General features: G+C 46.4%; 1 protein-coding gene across 4 annotated transcripts in view; it reads left to right on the forward strand.

The window, feature by feature from the left end:
* Positions 1-20272, forward strand: part of METTL27 (methyltransferase like 27) — an 87312-nt gene that overhangs the window by 23463 nt on the left and 43577 nt on the right. For 3 of the 4 annotated variants that reach the window (XM_044283931.1, XM_044283933.1, XM_044283932.1), the window contains 2 exons: positions 958-1136; positions 15277-15405. In XM_044283931.1, coding sequence (XP_044139866.1) covers positions 1017-1136; positions 15277-15405 — 249 coding nt within the window. In that variant the 5' untranslated portion in view covers positions 958-1016. The remainder of the gene's footprint in view (positions 1-957; positions 1137-15276; positions 15406-20272) is intronic. The other variant, XM_044283934.1, reaches the window with a different exon arrangement.

The raw sequence follows: 20272 nt of genomic DNA on the forward strand, positions 1-20272 counted from the left end.
AGGACGACTACCACTCCCATCCTCTGCACCGGCTCCGCAGGGGCTCACTGTAAAGTGCTGTTCCATTCATCTACATGGGGTTGTTTTGGGGGCAAGCATATGCAATCCCCTTTCAGATGTATGGAGCTGATTTTAAGTCACAGAAACTGACCTTCTGTTTAAGGGATTGTCTAAAAAAAAATGATTGCCAGCCTTGGAATCAGCTGATCTCTGCAGTCCTGAAGGTTTTATTTGGACACATATTTCCCCTGCAGCCAAAATGTGGTGTTACATGAATGAGCAACCATGTAATGTCCAGGCTGAGTCAGCCAGGGCAGAAACTGCACTCCAGAAAGACGTCCGGTTAGATTTGCCCAGCGGCAACCTCTCAATGGTCAAACGTGTAATACATGGATGGGCCAAGTCTCCGAGAGCAAATGGTGCTCTTTATTAGCCTTTCTTCCACGCTGGCTAATAGAGGGTGATTCTGAGAATGGGAACCTTCTCTGTGGCGTCCATATTTCCCATAAGGGCATATGGACAGATATTACGTCATACATTTAAAATATTCCTCACATTCCTGAGGGAGTGAACATGATCTTCCTATTGTAATTGATAGAGAACACACATACAGCATCCATTTAAAGGGGTTCTCCAAAATTGAAAAAACCTTTTGACATTGCCAGGCAGGGTGACATGCCATCTACATGCACATCACCAATCAGTGGCCTTAGGGGTGGTAGTAGTCATGCCCTGCCTGCACACATCACCTATGAGGCCATTGATTGGCCAACAGCAGAGAGATGTGTCCATAGGTGGCACGTGATACTTCTGGTCCAGTGGGAAGCAGAGGAGAAGGGAGCTTGTGACAGGTAAGGCTTTTTTAGTCCTTGCACCCTGCCTGGCAATATCAAAATTGATTCCTGGTCTTAGAGAACCTCTTTAACTTTAATACAATCATAATTTTTTCTTTTGCAGATCATTTTTTGCTACACGTCTATAAGGAAGAGAGATGCATCATTTGAAAGTCTAAAAACATGGCCGACTGTGGTAAAAGGCTGCAAGAAGTCAGGGATGTGATAGCGGCTGCTCACAAAGACTGTTCTGTCTTGGAAAAGCTACAGTTTTACGACCAGTGGGCTACACAGTATGAAGAGGTAAGAGCGTCAGGGCCGTCTAACGCGGGGCAAAAGGGGCAGCTGCCCCGGGTCCAGTTTCTCCTGGGGGGCCCAAGGCAGCTGCTTATTCAGCCCCACAAGTTATTTTTTTAAGTGCGGCGACGGGCCCTCCCTATATGTTAAGTGCGGCTGCGCTCAATGTCATACTTCTTTCGCTCCATAGTTGCGTGCTGTCCAGGCGTGAGTTCATTGCGCAAACCCGCGAGACCCTGTGAACTCCCACGACAGGTCTCGCAGGAGCAAGTGCCGACGGGATTGCGCAACGAACTTGCACCTGGGAAGCCCGCAAGTACGGAGCGAAAGAAGTAGTTAAGAGGTAGTTAAGTAGGTAAGGGGGGGACTGCTTGTGAAATATCGCTGATCCGCACTGCTGCAATTGTGTTCCCTCAAAGGGTTAATCCAGCAAAAAATAATAATAATAAAACAAACAAGTAAAGCAAGTCCCCGACCGGTCAGGTCTGATGAAACAAATTTACACCGGTGGTAAATGCTGTTACAGTAACATATTATTAATCGCTAATGATCGCCATTTCCGCTCGTTTCGTCATCAGTGACCCATTACATGTGTAACCGGCTGGACAGGGGACGCAAAGGACAGGAGCAATAATAATCCTAATTATAATGGAGGTTACCCCCCCTGCTCCAGGGCTGTGTGCCTACAACACATCCCTCCCCCGCTGCACACAACACACACTTCCTCCCTCTTGTTATATTCACAGCTCCTCTCAATGGGACAGGAAGAAAGTGCGAAATGACAGATTACAAATGGAAGGTGGGGGGGCGTATCAGGAGGAATGTGCGACATGACAAATGGACGAGGAAGGGATTAGAAAGCAGGGGTGCCGCAGCAATGAACATGACCTGAAATTCCACCTTGTTCAAGTTACAAAGTGGAAGTTCTCTGCATCTCGCTCTGTCCCATTCACTTTACACTGCGCTGCAATACCAGACGCCACCCATGGACAGGTGTGGCGCTATTTTCCTCATCCTGTGTAACTCATTGAATAAAACTGAACTGGGACTGGGACTCTAATGCATCACAATCCTGTCCTATAAGTACACAGTCAACACGGTGTATGTGGGCAGAATATTCCAGATTTCCGATCTTCTGCATCATGAGAGATAAGGCTGTTTGTGCAGGGAGGAAATCAGCGCCGGAGACCAAATACTACGGTCCAAACTGTAAAACATCACCTGTGCAACTATCGGAGGAATGGGAAGTCGCACCCATGACAAGTGTTTCCTAAAGAGATGACAGCGCACATTACATAGAATTAATCATATACGGTAAACACGCCAGATTAATCATTAGCTCGAGTCAAAATAATGGAGTGAAAAAGCCGCAAATTTTTGCGCAATCGCTAAAACTGCTAAAAATTTGCTACTTTTATTGGCTCTGCGCTATGCTCGCAAGTTTTTTGAAAGTGGGCGTGTTTTCTTATGTAAATGAATCTCTAGACAGATTAACTATTGCGACAATTTAAAACAGTCGCAACAAATTGCGCAATTTCACTCCAGTGAGGACCATGTTTATCTCATGCGACTTGTTAATAGAATATGTGGCTTTTTAGTAAAGACGTGTGACTTTTGGAAAGCCACTTTCTGAAGGATAAACTGCTACCGTCAAACCACATTTATCACAGTATTAAAGGACCATTAATAAATCTGACTTAGCCAAAAGTGACTTTGGACATATGTAAAAGTGGAGTAAGATGGATAAATCTGGCCCATAATATTACAGTTTGGGCGGGGCTGTGACAACCTCTCAGACATGATATACAGGCTGGTTGTCAGCAGTAATAGAGGAATAGCTGCTCCTGTAGTATAAGGTGTGTGGATCTCATGTCTGATCACAATGTAATGATAGTACTATAATATCAGTGATGTCAGTAATAGGGGTGGGGCTGTGACAACCTCTCACACATGATATAGAGGCTGGTTGTCAGTAGTAATGGATAAATAGCTGTTTTGCTCATTGATATCTTCTCAAACCCAATTATTTTTTTCACCCTCAACCCAACCACCCACTCATGTATTCCTCCACCATCTACTTATGTCTTTTTCATTAATTTGACCTCCTCTTCTCATGTCATTCTCCTTAGGCCTCATGCACACGACCGTTTTTGGGGTCTGCACGGGCCGCCGCTAAACACACCACGGTCGTGTGCATGAGGCCTTACTGTGACCCACTGCACTGATGTCTTCCTCCTTACCTTGACCCCTTCTGATTACTTCTGCCTCCTTACCTTGATCCCTTCTACCTATTTCTTCCTCCTTAACTTTACATCCTCCACTTATATACAGTACTAGCAGAAGGACCCGGTTTCGCATGGGTATATTTAATCTATTTCATTTCATGTTTTCCTGTGTCCTAAAAAGATATCAACAGAATCCCCGATAACAGTGACCTCTATAGTACCCGCCTCTTTAACATTGACCTCCACAGTGGCCGCCCCTTTAATATTGACCTCCACAGTGGCCGCCCCTTTAACATTGACCTCCACAGTGGCCGCCCCTTTAACATTGACCTCCACAGTGGTCGTCCCTTTAACATTGACCTCCACAGTGCCCACCCCTTTAATAGTGACTGCATCTTTAACAGTGACCTGCACAGTGCGTGTCCCTTTAACAGTGACCTCCACAGTGCTCGCCACTTTAAAAGTGACCACCCCTTTAATTGTGACCTCCACAGTGCCCGCCCCTTTTACAGTGCCCACCCCTTTAACAGTGACCTTCATAGTGGCCGCCCCTTTAACAGTGACCTTCACAGTGCCTGCCCCTTTAACAGAGACCTCCACAGTGCCCGCCCCTTTAATAGTGACCTCCACAGTGTCCGCCCCTTTAACAGTGACCTCCAGAGTGACCTCCACAATGCCTGCCCCTTTAACAGTGACTGCCCCTTTAACAGTGACCTCCACAGTGCCCGCCCCTTTAACAGTGACTTCCACAGTGCCTGTCCCTTTAATAGTTACCACCCCTTTAACAGTGACCTTTACAGAGTCCGTCCCTTTAACAGTAACCTCCACAGTACCTTCCCCTTTAACAGTGACCTCCACAGTGCCTGCCCCTTTAAAATTGACCACCCCTTTAAAAGTGACTTTCACAGTGCCCATGTCACGGCTGAGGATGGGGAAAACCCTCAGCCGTGCGATGCCGCGACATGTTAGTCGCTGCTTGGCCAGGACAACAGAATAAGGGAGCAGGTCACCTCCTAACGCATCCCTAATCCGACCCTGACTCCTAGCTGCATGAGCCGACCTTGAAGGTAGGAGGGCTCATGCTCAGGAACCTCGGATCCCTACTCACCCTCTGCCGATCCCTGAACTAGGAGCTGGGTAGACCACCTGTTCCTCCTGGATGCGGAGAAACAGGAGTCTAAACTGGCCAAGCTGCAAGGGGATATAAACATAAACAGACTATGGATATGGCAGGAGAGTGAAAGACTTCCACCTCTACCTGCCACAGACACACTGACTGGATCCCTGAATCCACACACAGACATAAAAGGACACAGCACACATAAACACACAGCAAGCCAGAACCATAGCTGCAATATCAACACCATCGACACCACATAAACATAAACTTAACATCACATAACAACATTTATGACCACAAGGGTGGCCCTCACTGGCAGATGGTATAAAGTAGGAGGATGACTCCAGCAGACCATGGCTGAAGTACCCCTCTGACTACTACTCTCAGCAGTGGCTAAATAGCCCATGTAGCCACACCCACACAGACACACCCAGTGCTCACAGTCTAGGAAGAGAATTAACCCTTCTCACACCAGGGAAGGGAAGACAGCAACTTAAAGGGAAATACGCACACAATTACACAGGCAACGACATGCGTGGCAACCGTGTCCTGAAAGTCAGCCAGAAGGCCGAGACATTGCCACCACATGTACACAATACAACACGTTGCCTCGGGCAGCCACAAGTGAAGGGAAGTGTCACAGTGCACACCTACACAAACCTCGTGCACACCAGACAAGGAAAGTGCACACAAACACACACACAAAGCCAGAGGCAACCGCACGCATACCTGTTGTCTGTGGCAACCGCACTTGAGGCAAACAACTAAGTGCCCCCAGCTGCGGTTGAAACAACACCCAGACCGCGGGCAACTGCGTGCGGCTCCCAAGGAGTCACGACCATAACCATGGTCATGACAGCACACCCCTTTAACATTGACCACCCTTAACAGTGACCTTCATAGTGTCCGCCCCTTTAACGGTGACCTTCACAGTGCCCGCCCCTTTAACAGTGACTTCCTCAGTGTCCACCCCTTTAACAACAGTGACCTCTACAGTGCCCGCATCTTTAACAGTGACCTCCTCAGTGCCTGCCCCTTTAACAGTGATATCCACAGTGCCCGCCCCTTTAACAGAGACCTCCACAGTACCCGCCTCTTTAACAGTGACCTCAACAGTGCCCACCCCTTTAACAGTGCTCGCCCCTTTAACAGTGACCTCCACAGTGTCGGCCCCTTTAACAGTGACCTCCACAGAGACCTCCACAATGCCCGCCCCTTTATCAGTGAACTCCACAGCAGCCTGTCAGTTTAATAGTGGCCCATGCATGTAGCAGTGTAGTTGTGCCGTCATACGTCATATGACTGAATATTTAAGGACCTGCAAACTGCTAAAACCTGTGATCAGTTGTTATGGCAACCTGGAGTAGGACCTGCCAGCTTCTATTGGCTAATAAGGGACATGTGACCGTGTAAATGGCAGTTTGGATTTAAGTGAAAGGCTAGCTAGCTTCTACTGGCTAATGCAGGTCATTTTTGGGGAATATCTCAGGAACGTCCTAGAGAGCTGAGACACGGTCTAAAACCTTCCCGGACACCTGATGTACCTGTGTGCCAAATTTGGTGAAGATCGGTCCAGTCGTTTGTTCGCGCATAAAGAACGTCCAGACAGACAGACATCTAGACAAACAGACAGAAACTCTTTTTTATATATATAAGAGATTTATTCTTATCTTAACCACCTGCACTTATGTATTCCTCTCTAATGTAAGTCTTCCTCCTTAGCTTGACCCCTATCAGTCATGTCTTCCTCTTTACCTTAACATCCTCCACTTGTCTTTCTTCTTACTTTGACCCCTTGGGTTCATGTCTTTCTCTGTGATGGACTCCACTTAAGGGTCCATTCAGACGTCCGTTGTTTGTTTCCTGATCTGTTCCGTTTTTTGCGGAACAGATCTGCACCAGATCTGGACCCATTCATTTTCAATGGGTCCTGAAAAAAAACGGACAGCACAATGTCAGATTTTTTTTCAGGACCCATTGAAAATGAATGGATCCAGATCTGGTCCAGATCTGTTCAGCAAAAAACAGAACAGATCAGGAAAGTAACAACGGACGTGTGAATGGACCCTTACTCTTCCTTCTTACCTTGACATCCTCCATTTATGTCTTCCTTCTTACCTTGACCCACTGCTCTCAAGTTGCTAAACCTGTATGAACTGTGTGAACTGTTAAAATTGAGCTGCGTTTAATGGACCACAGTCTGGAAAAGACCCAAGGGTTATCAGCCTTTACCTTACTCGCATGCAGCTGTGGTTGGTCAAGGTTTGTGAAGCTGGGTACTGATGTAGTGGTCACAGACATCATATACATGGCTGGTGCAATGTCTGGTAGGTAATGGTGTGGTAGTGGGTAGCCTCCTTTAGACCTATAGCGGCAACGATGGTTTCAATAAAAGCCAGCAGCCATCTTTGGTGTGATCTGACTTTGGACCTCAAAAAGTTGATATAATCAGGAGATAGATTTGTTTGGCATTGGATGATCGGTAGTGCGGCCGGCACTAATGTCTGAATTCAGAAAGTCAAATTTTCTAAAGAGCACAACTGGGTGGCACTGGCCAAAACTTTCTCCCAAGACATAAAAAACCTCCGATGCCGGATTTTCCTCACTATAGATGGTGCTCTGCCACAAATGTGGGCGGCACTCGCCAAAAAAGTAGCTTCTTTATTCAGACATCATTATTGCAGACATCAAACATTATTATTGCAGACACGGGGCGGACTTGGCATAGCGCAGGCAACAAAGATCGTGGCAACGGCATGCTTGGGCGTGGGAAGGCGGGATCCAGGGGGCCCAAGTAAATTCTTGCCCAGGGCCCAATCAATATTAAAGATGACCCTGAAGAGTGTGTGTTGCACTCCATAGTTCATTGATGAAATGTCACAATAAACCTGGTCTCCAAGCCTCATGGGTCGTTGGCCCCTAACTACAATCACATTTATACTGTACTAAATATACTATACAAGGAAATTATCAGGAGGGAATAACTACTAATCCTGCAGATGGTGTAAGCTAAGACCGGCTGGATTTATCACAGTGCTCAGGCTGGATGATGAATGTGGTGCAGGGAGAAACACTTTTCTCAGACTCTATACTAGGGATGCTGAACCTGCGGCCCTCCAGCTGTTGCAAAACTACAACTCCCTCTATGCCCTGCTGTAGGCCGATAGCTGTAAGCTGTCCATGTATGCTGGGAGTTGTAGTTTTGCAACAACTGGAGGGCCGCAGGTTGGGCATCCCTGCTCTATACCAATTACTGGTTGGCTTACTGTGAGACAGATTTTTATGCAAGAATTGTGGTGCAATTTTGGTGCAAAATGACGCATCCTGGGTCCCTTTCCTGTTGGCAGCAAGAGGGCAATCGATGGGTAAGCTCTTATCCTCTCAAGTATTATCTAGAAAACAAGACCTCCATATGTTACACTCAAAGAGCAAGTATGTTCTGACTGATGGAGGGATTCACCCAAATCTGTACAGGATTCATCATATAGGACAAAATAAGTCAGCGTGCTATGATTTCTTGTCAGGAAAAAGGCTGGGTTTTCTAATGGAAACCAGATCCTATTAAAGGGTTTCTACCACTTCGGTTGCACATATTTAGCTGTCAGACACTAGCGATCCGCTAGTGTCTGCTCTGCCCAACCATCCTAATATAATTGCTTTTGGGGCAGCCGTTTTGCTAAAAAAAGAACTTTTATTAATATGCTAATGAGCCTCTAGGTGCTATGGGGGCGTCATTAGCACCTAGAGGCTCCGTCTACCTTCAGAAACTGCCGCCGCCCAGCGCGTCCCTCCAGCCCGCCCATCTCCTCCTGAATGCGATCCTCCTTGTGAGCGCCTGTATTCGGCGCATGTGCAGTGAATGTCTGACAGCTTCCCTGCTCAGACATCTCCACTGCGCCTGTTCCTCGGAGCACTATGGCGTCATCGCGCAGGCGCAGTGGAGATGTCTGAGCAAGGAAGCGGTCAGACATTCACTGCGCATGCGCAGAATACATACGCTCACAAGGAGGATCGCATTCAGGAGGAGATGGGCGGGCTGGAGGGACGCGCTCGGCGGCGGCAGTTTCTGAAGGTAGACGGAGCCTCTAGGTGCTAATGACGCCCCCATAGCACCTAGAGGCTCATTAGCATATTAATAAAAGTTATTTTTTTAGCAAAACGGCTGCCCCAAAAGCAATTATATTAGGATGGTTGGGCAGAGCAGACACTAGCGGATCGCTAGTGTCTGACAGCTAAATATGTGCAACCGAAGTAGTAGAAACCCTTTAGGCTGGGTTCACACCTGAGCGTTTCTCAAACGCGCGTTTTACGCACGTTTTTGTCGCGCGTTTTTATGCACGTTTTTTTTAATAGTAAACGCGCGTTTGACGCGCGTTTGTGTGATTGACTGCAGTGTCCTATGGCCACAAACGCGCGTCAAAACGCCCAAAAGAAGCTCAAGTACTTGATTATGCGTCAGGCGTTTTACAGCGCGATCGTACGCGCTGTAAAACGCCCAGGTGAGAACCATTCCTATAGGGAAGCATTGGTTTTCATGTGTTGAGAGTTTTACAGCGCGTTTGAACGCGCTGTAAAACGCTCAGGTGTGAACCCAGCCTTAAGGTCCGTTCACACAGCAGATTTTGACCCTGTCAAAATTACTTTAAATGCTGTGGACCTGTTCGCAGCTGAGCTCCACTGAATGGAGCTAAACCACAAGCGGACATCTGCAGCAGATTCAAAAGGTGTCTGTACAGACACTGCACCAAGAGAGGACAGTATCAGTTTTAAACGGTCGACCAGTGAACTGCAGTACTACCTCTGCAACGTGCCACCCCCCCAGGGCCGATGTCCTAGGTTTTTTAGGAGTGTTGAGTGGTGTGGTGCAGCCTTAATAGTTTCTGTGTGTGTCACGGTGCTCCTACCTGGATACTGTCGATCCCAAGGGTTAAATTCCGAAGCAATAAGTAGCAGGATGTAGGAATGGTAGTGCAGGGTCACTACAACTCCCATTGAGTCAGACATCATGCGTTCGCCAGTGGAATTTGGGCCCAGCGTCTGCAGCAAAATTCCAGTGGCAAATTCTGCCGTGTGGACAGGTCCTTTTAGTCAGTGCAGTGCATTTGGCATGGCAAATGGCATGCATTTTTGGCCTCTGTGTAGGGTGGCCAGACATCCAGTTTTAGGCTGGATAGTCTGGCCCAGGGCCTGGACGGACACAGGGATGTCCACCCTTTCAGTAGCTCACGCTCAGACAGTGCAGTGAGCTGCAGCAACTAACTGAGGCTTCTCTCACCCCCAGTCAGTCACTAGAGCCCGCAGACATGGCTCCATGTGGCTGACTGAGGGGGAGAGAAGCACCCCAGCTGCCCCCAGCTCACCTTCCATTCAGAAACTTCTTCCCTCTCCTGTCCCCCCGTTTTTTTTCCCAGTGGGCAGGGGCGTAGATAAGGGGGGGATAGGGGGATTCAATGTGGGGGCAGTGTGGGGGCAAATTACTATGGGGGGCAAATTACTATGTGGGGGCAGTGTGATGGAAATTACTATGTGGGGGCAGTGTGGTGGAAATTACTATGTGGGGGCAGTGTGGGGCAAATTACTGTGTGGGGGCAAACTACTATATGGGGGCAGTTTGGGGCAAATTACTGTGTGGGGGCAAATTACTATGGGGGGATCACTATGTGGCGGCAGTGTGGTGGAAAATACTATATGGGGGTGTATACTATTATTTCTGGGGACACTATACAGGGATTATTGCCTGGAGCACAATAGAGGGTGTTATTATTACTGGGGGCACTCTAGGGGACATTATAGCTGCTGAGGACACTATAGGAACATTTGGGGTAATTTATTAAACTGGTGTAACGCAGAACTGGCTTAGTTGCCCATAGCAGCCAATCAGATTCCACCTTTCATATTTGACAGCTCTTTTGGAAATCCAGTTCTACTTTACACCAGTTTGATAAATTACCCCAATTATGTCTATTAGGGTCACTATCTTTTCAGCAGTATGGTACCTGGGACATTGGGGAGCACAGTGGGCACAGTATTGGGGGTGGCAGGATGACACTGTGGGGACACCAGGATGAGGAGGTTGATGGAAAAATTGAGAAATCTAACGTGTCTGTGTTACAAACTGTAGAGACGAGATGCGGCTGAAAGAATTTGCCATGGTGGTCTGGGTCAAATGGAGGAGAAGAGGAAAGAGAAGATCTACATGACAGGAGATGTCACTGGATGTAAGGGGTATGTGGTGGTCCATGTCTTTTTTATTACATTTATATGTATTTTAAATTTGGCGACCACATTTTTCAGTTTAGGACCCAATTTGGGGTATTTTAAGTTAGTGATGGATTATTAGATAGTAGTAGTACATATACTTTGCACAAGTAGCTCACTTAGTCACTTGCATAAGGAACGGTGGGTCCGTCTTACAATAGGGACACTGTCAGGGACACTGCTATGGGGGGGGAGATATCTGTAGATGTGGATGATGACTCTTATAATTTGAGAAAGCTGAACCCCCCCAGGAAAAAAAATTATCTACGGCCCTGCCAGTGGGTGGTGGTGGGGTGGCTTCACAGAGGTGGGGTGTGGCTTCACGGAGGTGCGTGTGGTTTATCGGCTTGGGGGCATGGCCGGTGAGGTCTGGGTTTCTGGGGTGAAGCCAATGGCCACCCTAGCCTGGGCAGACACTGGGATGTCCACCCTTTCAGTAGGTCACGCTCAGACAGGAGCACTGCGCTGTCTGAGCATGAGCTGCAGCAACTGACTGAGGCTTCTCTCACCCCCAGTCACTAGAGCCCACAGACGTGGCTCCCTGTTGGCTGACTGAGTTTTAACTACTAAGATATTACCCTTTTTTATATATGATTTCACCGATGTATTTTCTGAAAGTGGATGCCAGGATTCACCTCCACATCAGGAATATGATTATCCTATCAACCTTATTCCCGGAGCTAAGTTACCAAAATCTAGATAGTATAACCTTTCTGGACCTGAAAGACTGGCCATGACAGAGTATATTGCTGAGAGTTTGGCTAAAGGACACATAAGACCTTCCAAATCTCAACAGGGTCCTTTTTTGTTAAAAAAAAAAGGGATGGATGTCTTCGGCCATGTCTGGATTTCCATGAACTCAATCTGATTGTGCTCCGTCTGTGTCTCTCAGTGATCCTTACCCTCTTCCGTTAATTCCCGATTTGTTTAACCAGATTGTTGGTGCCAAGGTGTTCTCCAAGTTGGACTTAAGGGGGGGATATAATCTGGTTAGGATCAAGGAAGGGGATGAATGGAAGACGACTTTTAATACTCCTGAGAGGCACTTTGAGAACCTAGTCATGCCTTTTGGGTTGACCAATGCTCCTGCGGTTTTCCAGCATTTTGTGAATGACATTTTTCATCACCTTGTGGGGAGGTTTTTGTAGTCGTGTATTTGAATAACATTCTAATTTATTCTTCAGACATGGAGATACATCAGGATCACGTTAGACAGGTGTTATAGATCCTAAGAGATAATAAATTGTATGCAAAAATAGAGAAGTGTGTTTTTGCTGATTCGGCGTTGAAAGCCTTTTCTTCGATTAAGGAATGCTTCTCTTACACCCCTATATTGGTGCAGGAGGATGTATCACAACCTTTCATTGTGGAAGTGGACACGTCCGAGGTTGGGGTAGGAGCAGTCTTATCGCAGGGCCCGTAACCTGGTAAATGGCATCCATGTGCCTTTTTCTCTAATAAAACTCTGTTCTGCAGAGAGAAATTATGATGTAGGGAACAAAGAGTTACTGGCCATTAAGTTGGCTTTTGAGGAATGGCGTCATTGGTTAGAAGGGGCAATTCATCCAATCATAGTTTTAACAGATCACAAAAACCTGGCTTACCTGGAGTCGGCTAAACGAGTGAACCCGAGGCAGGCCAGATGGTCTTTATTTTTCACCAGATTCAATTTCACTGTCACCTATCGTCCTGGGGTTAAGAACGTCAAGGCAGATGCCTTGTCACATAATTTTCCTGGAGGTGGTGATTTTGAAAATCCGAGTCCTATACTGTCGGAAGGGGTGGTGATATCCGCTCTTTACCCTGACCTAGAGGTGAAGGTGTTAGAGGCCCAGGGAGATGCACCAGATTCTTGTCCCTCTGGGAAACTGTTTGTTCCGTTGGAATTGCGTCACAAGGTGTTTGAGGAACATCACTGTACGGTTCTTACGGGACACTCTGGGAGCAGATCCACTGCTGACCTCATCTCTCTAGATTCTAGTGGCCGGAGTTGTGCAAGTATTGACGACTTTGTGTCACCCTTTAGTACCTGTGCACATGCTAAGGTGACAGATTGACACTCCCGTCCAGACCAGGGACTCACTTATCCATGGATTTTTTCACTGATCTACCTAATCCTTCAGGAAAGACAGTTATTCGGGTTGTAGTTGATTGCTTTAGTAAAATGGTGCACTTTATAGCGTTGTTGGACCTACCTAATGCTAAAACACTTGCACAAGTGTTTGTTGACAACATTGTGAAACTCCATGGCATTCCCTCTGACGTGGTCTCGGATCGTGGGACTCAGTTTGTTTCCAGATTCTGGAAAGCTTTCTGTACTCGACTGGGGGTACAATTGTTCTTTTCTTTGGCTTTTCTTGTCATTGCTCCTTTGAAGTTAAATCTTTACTTTCCCTTTTGTATTTTGTTTGGGTTCTGTGTGTTGCATTTCCCTATTGTTTGTATTAGGCCTGAAGGAGACTCCTGTTCGTCCTTCCTTTTGGAGAAACAAGTAGCCTCGTCCCTGCCATTAGTACCAGGGTCTTATAGGGCTTAATAGGACTCTAGGTATTCCTGCGTATGAACACACCTACCTCTGGTGTGGTGTTTTCCTCCCACACTGAAGCATGACACTTATTTTTGTAAACCCCCTCTTAGGGTCCAGTCACACGTCCGTATGAATGGGTCCGGACCCATTCCGCAATTTTGCGGAAAGGTGCAGATCCATTCATTTTCAAAGGGGCCGCTGAATGGAAGTACAGATGCGGACCGCATATCCGCACTTCCGTTCCGCAGCTCCGCAAAAAAATTGAGCATGTCCTATTCTTGTCTGCAGACACGGATAAGAAAAGGCATTTCTATTGGGGTGCCGGCCATGTGCGGTCTGGTGTTTTTTGCAGAACGCAAAACACTTGCGGACGTCTGAATGGACCCTTAGGCCCCCTTCACATGGGCGTCGTGGGTGAGGGTAGGATGCGTTCAGGGTGCATTGCGGGAAACCCGCGCGAGTAGGCACGCAATTGCAGTCAGTTTTGTCTGCGATTGCGTTCCGGTGTTCAGTTTTTTCCATGCGAGTGCAATGCGTTTGCACGCACATGAGAAAAAACTGAATGTGGTACCCAGACCTGAACCCAGACTTCTTCACTGAAGTTCAGGTTTAGGTTTGGTGTTCTGTAGATTTTATTATTTACCATTATAACATGGTTATAATGGAAAATAATAGCATTCTTTAATACAGAATGCAAGCATTATGTTAATCGAGGGTTAAAAAATAATAAAAACATAACTCACCTCATTCACTTGATCGCGCAGCCGGCATTGTCTTCTTTCTTCTTCTTTCAGGACCTGCAAAAGGACATTTGATGATGTAATTGCGCTCACCACGTGGTGAACGTGGTGACGTCAGCGCAGGTCCTGCTGAATGAAGATAGAAGGATCAAGTGGACGACGGGAGTTAATTTTTTTATTTTTTAACCCCTCAAGGCACATTTTACTAAGCATTCTGTATTAAGAATGCTATTATTTTCCCTTATAGCAATGTTATAAGGGAAAATAATACAGTGAATAGACTTTAATGGGGTCTGGGGTTGCTCATCCCTATCATCATTTTGTGGAATATGCGGATCCATTCATTCCTATGGGTGAGAAAAATGTGCGGACAACATTCAGTATGTTGTCCACATCCGTGTTTCCACATTTCTAGTCCGCAAAAATATAACGCTTGTACTGCTATTGTCCGAACAGATCGGTCCGCAGCTCCATTGAAGTCAATGGATCCGCAAATTGCGGATGACATCCAGAATGGTTTCCGTATGTAATCAGTTTTTTGTGGATTTGTTTTCGTATTTCCTTGACAACTATAAATTTAATAATTCTTTTTTTTCTCTCTTTCTTGCGGACCGTAAAAACTGAAGAAATACAGAACACAAAAAGAGGTCATTCGTCTGCAAAATGCGGACACACAGTTACGTTATTTGCAGGCCACAAAATGGAAAGGATTACACACGGCCGTGTGAATGTACTCTTAGGGCTCGTTCACACAAACGTGTGATGCCCACTGCTGTATTGCAGACCGCATTTGCGGATCCGCAATACACGGGCACCGTTCCGTTGCCATTCCGCATCACAGATGCGGACCCATTCATTTCAATGGGTCCGCAAATCCGAAGATGTGGAATGGAAGAACGGAACGGAACACTACGGAAGCACTACTGAGTGCTTTCTAGGGTTCCATTCCGTGCTTCCGTACCGCAAAAATATAGAACTTGCTCTATCTTTTTATGGAAGGATTGCGGACCCACTCAAGTGAATGGGTCTGAGATCCCCATGCGCCTGCCCCACGGACAATGCCCTTGCATTGTCATGTATTCCTAGACTCCATTTCAGATGTTCAAAATTTCTAAATTTATTAAGGGTACAGTATTAGCGTTTTATAGCAACAGTTAATAACAACTCTGATATCATTATTAGTTTTCCATCAGTAAACCCTGTAGGGTAACACACAGAATTACAATTTAATTATTTCAACTTCAGAGTAATTGAACGTATATTCTTTTCATTTAAGGATGTCTCAGTCTTGGAATATAAAGCTCCACGTTTAGCCGCGCTGGCATTGGCCTCGGTGTATCCTTTCAATCGAGAGTCGAAGCTTGTACTGGATGTAGCATGTGGTACTGGACGTGCAGCCGAAGAGGTACAAATTTGTTTCTTGCAATTCAAATTACAGCCACCTGGGTGCAGTAGTGCTGCAGAACTGCTGTTATAGGAGGAGGTGAACAGCATGAAAAGTATTATGAAAGGTTATATGTGACGTAAGGCGGGAGTTAAAGTTCTTACAATAGTCGTGGACTATTAATTAAAAAAAAATATTATTTGCACAATCATATCATGTGACGGTGATATACTTGCATACATACACACTCTCTACATTTCTCCATAAACCTTCCTTCTCCGTTCTGTCTGCAGTATTGATACTTCAGTACACATTACATGTCAGGGACTTCACATTATACACTTTTATGGAGGACACGTCATCAGGAATAACATACCAAACTTTACACCACACCAGGAGTTACCTCTTTCCACTTTATTACGTGTTCTACATGACAGACCGGAGTGCCATATCCTTCTAGTTACCAGTGTAGACTATCTCTGTCACCTCTCCTGAAAAGTTGGTTTTAGTAAATAGTGATATTCCCCGTGAAATAACAATTGGCATCACTTGTACACAGAGCTCTGCATTGTGCTGTACCTTTGTTATTCCTCATGAAAAATTATAAATAAATTGACAAGTGGGCTTTACCAGTTACCCTTCAGCAAGGAGAACTGGAACCTCCAGTTGACAATTCATCAATTAATTTTAAAGAGGAATAACATAAGAACAATACATCGCAGAGCTATGAGAAAATCTGTTCTAATATGGACACACCAGCAGACTTAACAGGTCCTCTTTCAGGAGTCCCACTTTGGACTGGGATGACACAGTGCGTGTTCCCACATTTGTACCACAATGAACATTGGATAAACAATCTGTTTTTAATGTGCTAATAGAATACCACTACGTCTTGCATGGCCACATGGTTCTGAGCCACAAGGTAGGTGCATCTCAGCTGCCACACCCTTAAAGGGGTTGTCTCACCTCGCTATTTTCAAGCTCTGTCGCCGCTCTCAGGGCCTCGATTCCCTGCTTGCTGGGGGCGTACCTGAGCACTGACGAGGTGGCCGTGGTCAGGAGTGACTGCGTATGAGCAAGACTATGTGCGTGCTCACTTCTATGAAAGCCGGCTGAGCTGACGATAGTGTTTCCGTGCGGCCACCGCTGAAACCATTGCAGCGGTGGCCGTAACTCCTAGAAACGAGCAGGAAATTTGGGGCTGTTTGAAGGAGAAGACAGGGGGACAGAGGTATAATTGAAAAATAAACTGCATGGGAAAAAAAGGATCCTAGGAGCGGACTACACGGAATGGATTAGGCTACTTTCACACGTACGCCACCTGATTGCATTTCAAGACTGATCAGGATCTTGATCCGTCTTAAAAATGCATTGCAAGAACGGATCCGTCTGTCCGTTTGTCATACGGACAGTTTCGATTTTTTTTTCCACATTTTTACAGGTCTGCGCATGCGCAGACCAGAAGGATGGATCCGGCAATCTGGCACTAATACATTCCTATGGAAAAAAATGCCGGATTCGGCATTCGGGCAAGTCTTTTTTGGTCGGAGATAGAACCGTAGCATGCTGCAGTATTATCTCCGTCCTGATCAGTCAAAAATACTGAACTGAAGACATCCTGATGCATCCTGAACGGATTGCTCTCCATTCAGAATGCATTAGGATAAAACTTAAAATTCAGCTATGGGTAGCTCTACTTTGTGTGGGGAATTCTGTCCGGGTGCACGGTCAAATGTAAACCCCCGTTTACTTAATAAATGTAAGTCAATAGGGACGTATTGTGTTCCAGACAGATTAGTCATGGCTATGTTACAGATAATACAAATGGATCCGTTCTGAACGGATGCATGCAGATCCATGCGCAGGAGCTCCTCTAGGGACTCTCCAAAAAGGGGGACGATGGGCGCCTTTTATCATCGTCCTCCCGGCGTGGGAGGAATCTGTGTGCGCAATGGAGCCCAGAAGAAGGCAGGGGGCGAAGAGGTCAGGCCTAGGGTGGATGATGCCTCAAAGGGGGAGGTTTATGTGTGTTTTGAAGGTCCATTAGGGGCGCATTTAAAGCAGGAAGTACGGGATCGCATATGGAGGGGGGAACACGCTGATATTTTTTCACTTCTCCCCCTGGAGCGTTTTTGCTTAGATAGGTCAAGGATAGTTGAGGGAAAAAAGGAAGATGATGAGAAGCGCCGGTATAGACTCATCCCGCGCTATTTCGCCAACTGGTTGCAGGCGTTTGCTATATTGGCTATTGTCATTAGGAAAAAGACACCCGAGTGTTGCTCAGCTGTTTTCTGTTACCTAGGTGCGATTGGGGAAGCGTACAGGGTTTACAGGGGATCAGGTTGGCTCAGGTATGATGAGCAATTTCGGCAGAGAAAGGCGGTTCACCCTAACATTAGGTGGGACTATAAAGATATTAGTTTATGGTTGAGGGTGACGGCGCCGGGGCGGCAGGGGCATTACTTTCGGGGGGGATTCAGAGGGTCAAGTCAGTCTACTCTTGCAGCGGCATCCACCAGAGGTTTGTGCTTCCTCTTTAACGAAGGAAGCTGCAGGTTCGGGGCGAAATGCAAGTTTAAGCATGAGTGGCACACCACACCCCTGCCTTGCAGCCTCACAGAAGTACAGGACCAGTATCTGTACACGTATGTATGGCATAATTAATGGAATGACACATCACACATGACACCAGCGACAAGCGACTTACTTACAGATAGTCTAGAGGTGACCGTGGCTCAGGTGAGAAACCGAACAGTTACTGAGTGTCTAGACTAGTGATGGTGGTGGTGATGGACTGGGTGTCTCCTCTGTGACGCGGCCGCCTTTGTAAGTTGAGGAACTTGAGGGCCGAGACAGGCGGCAGTGGGAGAATGTGGTGCAGAGGCAGGCAGCGTACGTACCGTAGGGAAGCAAGGGCGGGAGGAGGAGCTAGCATGGCACTGGCTGACGGCCTCGTCAGTAAGTAATTGTAATTAACAGACAAGTCCTTCACTAATGCGAGCCACACGCCGCTCGCTCGCATAGACAACAAGTGAATGTGGGAGTCGGGAAACTGAGCTGCCTTGGGCCCCCATGAGCAACTGGGCCCCGGGGCAGCTGCCCCTTTTGCCCTGTGGCAAAGACGGCCCTGGATGAGGGTTTTATAGGGCTGTGACATTACAGGGGATGGCTATATGTGGATTGGCGGACTGCACGACCTTATGAGCGATCTTGCGTTCCTGGTCTTGTCTCTTTTACACTTAGTTTCGCTTTGATACACGTGCAGCCGCCATTTTAGGAAAACCTGATTCATTACCACGAAGTGCAAGAAAATTCAGATTCTTTGCAAATTGAAGTTTTCCTAAACTTCGGACCGAATTCCGATTTCATTGCTTCACTTCGCTCAACACATCAGCTTTTCCATGCAGTACAGGAATAGATCACAGATTAAACCTTCTCTCTGCTCTAAGGAAAGACAAGTTATGTGAATGGCCAAACACAAAAAGAGATGTCAAAAAGATTTCTTCAGCTTTCATCATGAAGTTTGCCTCAAGCTATGAACAAAGAAATGCTCAGCGATTCCCACTGCTAGTCAAGCACATCCAGGTCTGATTATAGCTTTCCCAGACAGGAAGGAAAATCTATTTCACGGGTCATAAGCCTTACATTGGGGGATGGCACTGAGACAACACACGTCAGCAATGTGGATTTATACCACAAACTAAAGGCATGGGAATAATAAGCTGTGCACCTTGGAATGAAATGTAGATGCTCCATACAGCTTTATGTTATCTGTAGGCCATGGTCCCACCGAAGAGCCGGTGTCTACCACCAGAAAGGCTACTTTCACTTATGTGATTTTTTTTTCTGGTTTTGAGATCCACCAGAGGATCTCAAAACTGGAAGAAATTGGTTCAGTTTTATTTAATACAACCGACTTCTTTCGTTCCGTTTGGACGCAGTTGTATTAAATCGAAAGTGAACAAACTTACAATAATGTTAGTGCCGGATACGGTTTTGTCCTGTCCGAAAAAAAAACGGATTCGGCACCATTGACTTACATTGTTTTTAGTGCCGGATTCAGATTGTTTAGTTTTGCTAACCGGATACAAAACCGCAGTTTGCAGCGGTTACGTGTCCGGTCACAGAACGCAACAAACTGGAACGGAATGCATTCTGGTGCTGGTGAGCTCTGTTCTGGTTTGTTTAGTTTTGTCCCCATTGACAACGAATGGGGACAAAACTGAAGCGTTTTCCTCTGCTGGATTTTAAAACCGGATAGAAAATCGCATGTGAAAGTAGCCATAAACTGTATGCTATTTGACCTGATTTCAGCAGGACCATGGCCATATACATCCAGTGGATTTGTGACAAAGGTGCAGTACTTCTGAGACCTTATAGCGGTATTCCACTTTCAACATATAAAGCTTATGTATCGCAGTTTTCTAATATATTTGTGCATCCATTTCTTGAGCTCGTGGGCCCGCTAGGCTTAAAGGGGTATTATGGCACATGTGAATAATTAATTGCATGACCAACATAGATGAAATGATAAATGAGAAGACTCGAAGCTCATATCCAGAGGATGAAAACCCACCCCCAGTCACGTAGGTGCTTGTTACAGTACAGCTATCACTGTGTGACCATCATATGACAGCACATTTGTTGTACAATGAATAAGATTTAATTGCTATTTCCAGAATACCCCTCTAAGGCTACATGCACGTGACCGTTCCGTTTTTTGCGATCCACAAATCGCGGATCCGCAAATCACGGATGGCGTCCGTGTGCGTTCCGCAATTTGCGGAACGGCAAGGACAGCCTTTAATATAACTGCCTATTCTTGTCCGCAAAGCGCGGACAAGAATAGGACATGTTATATTTTTCTTGCGGGGCCACAGAACGCTGT

This window comes from Bufo gargarizans, chromosome 3 (genome assembly GCF_014858855.1).
Source record: "Bufo gargarizans isolate SCDJY-AF-19 chromosome 3, ASM1485885v1, whole genome shotgun sequence".
Taxonomy (NCBI): Eukaryota; Metazoa; Chordata; class Amphibia; order Anura; family Bufonidae; genus Bufo; species Bufo gargarizans.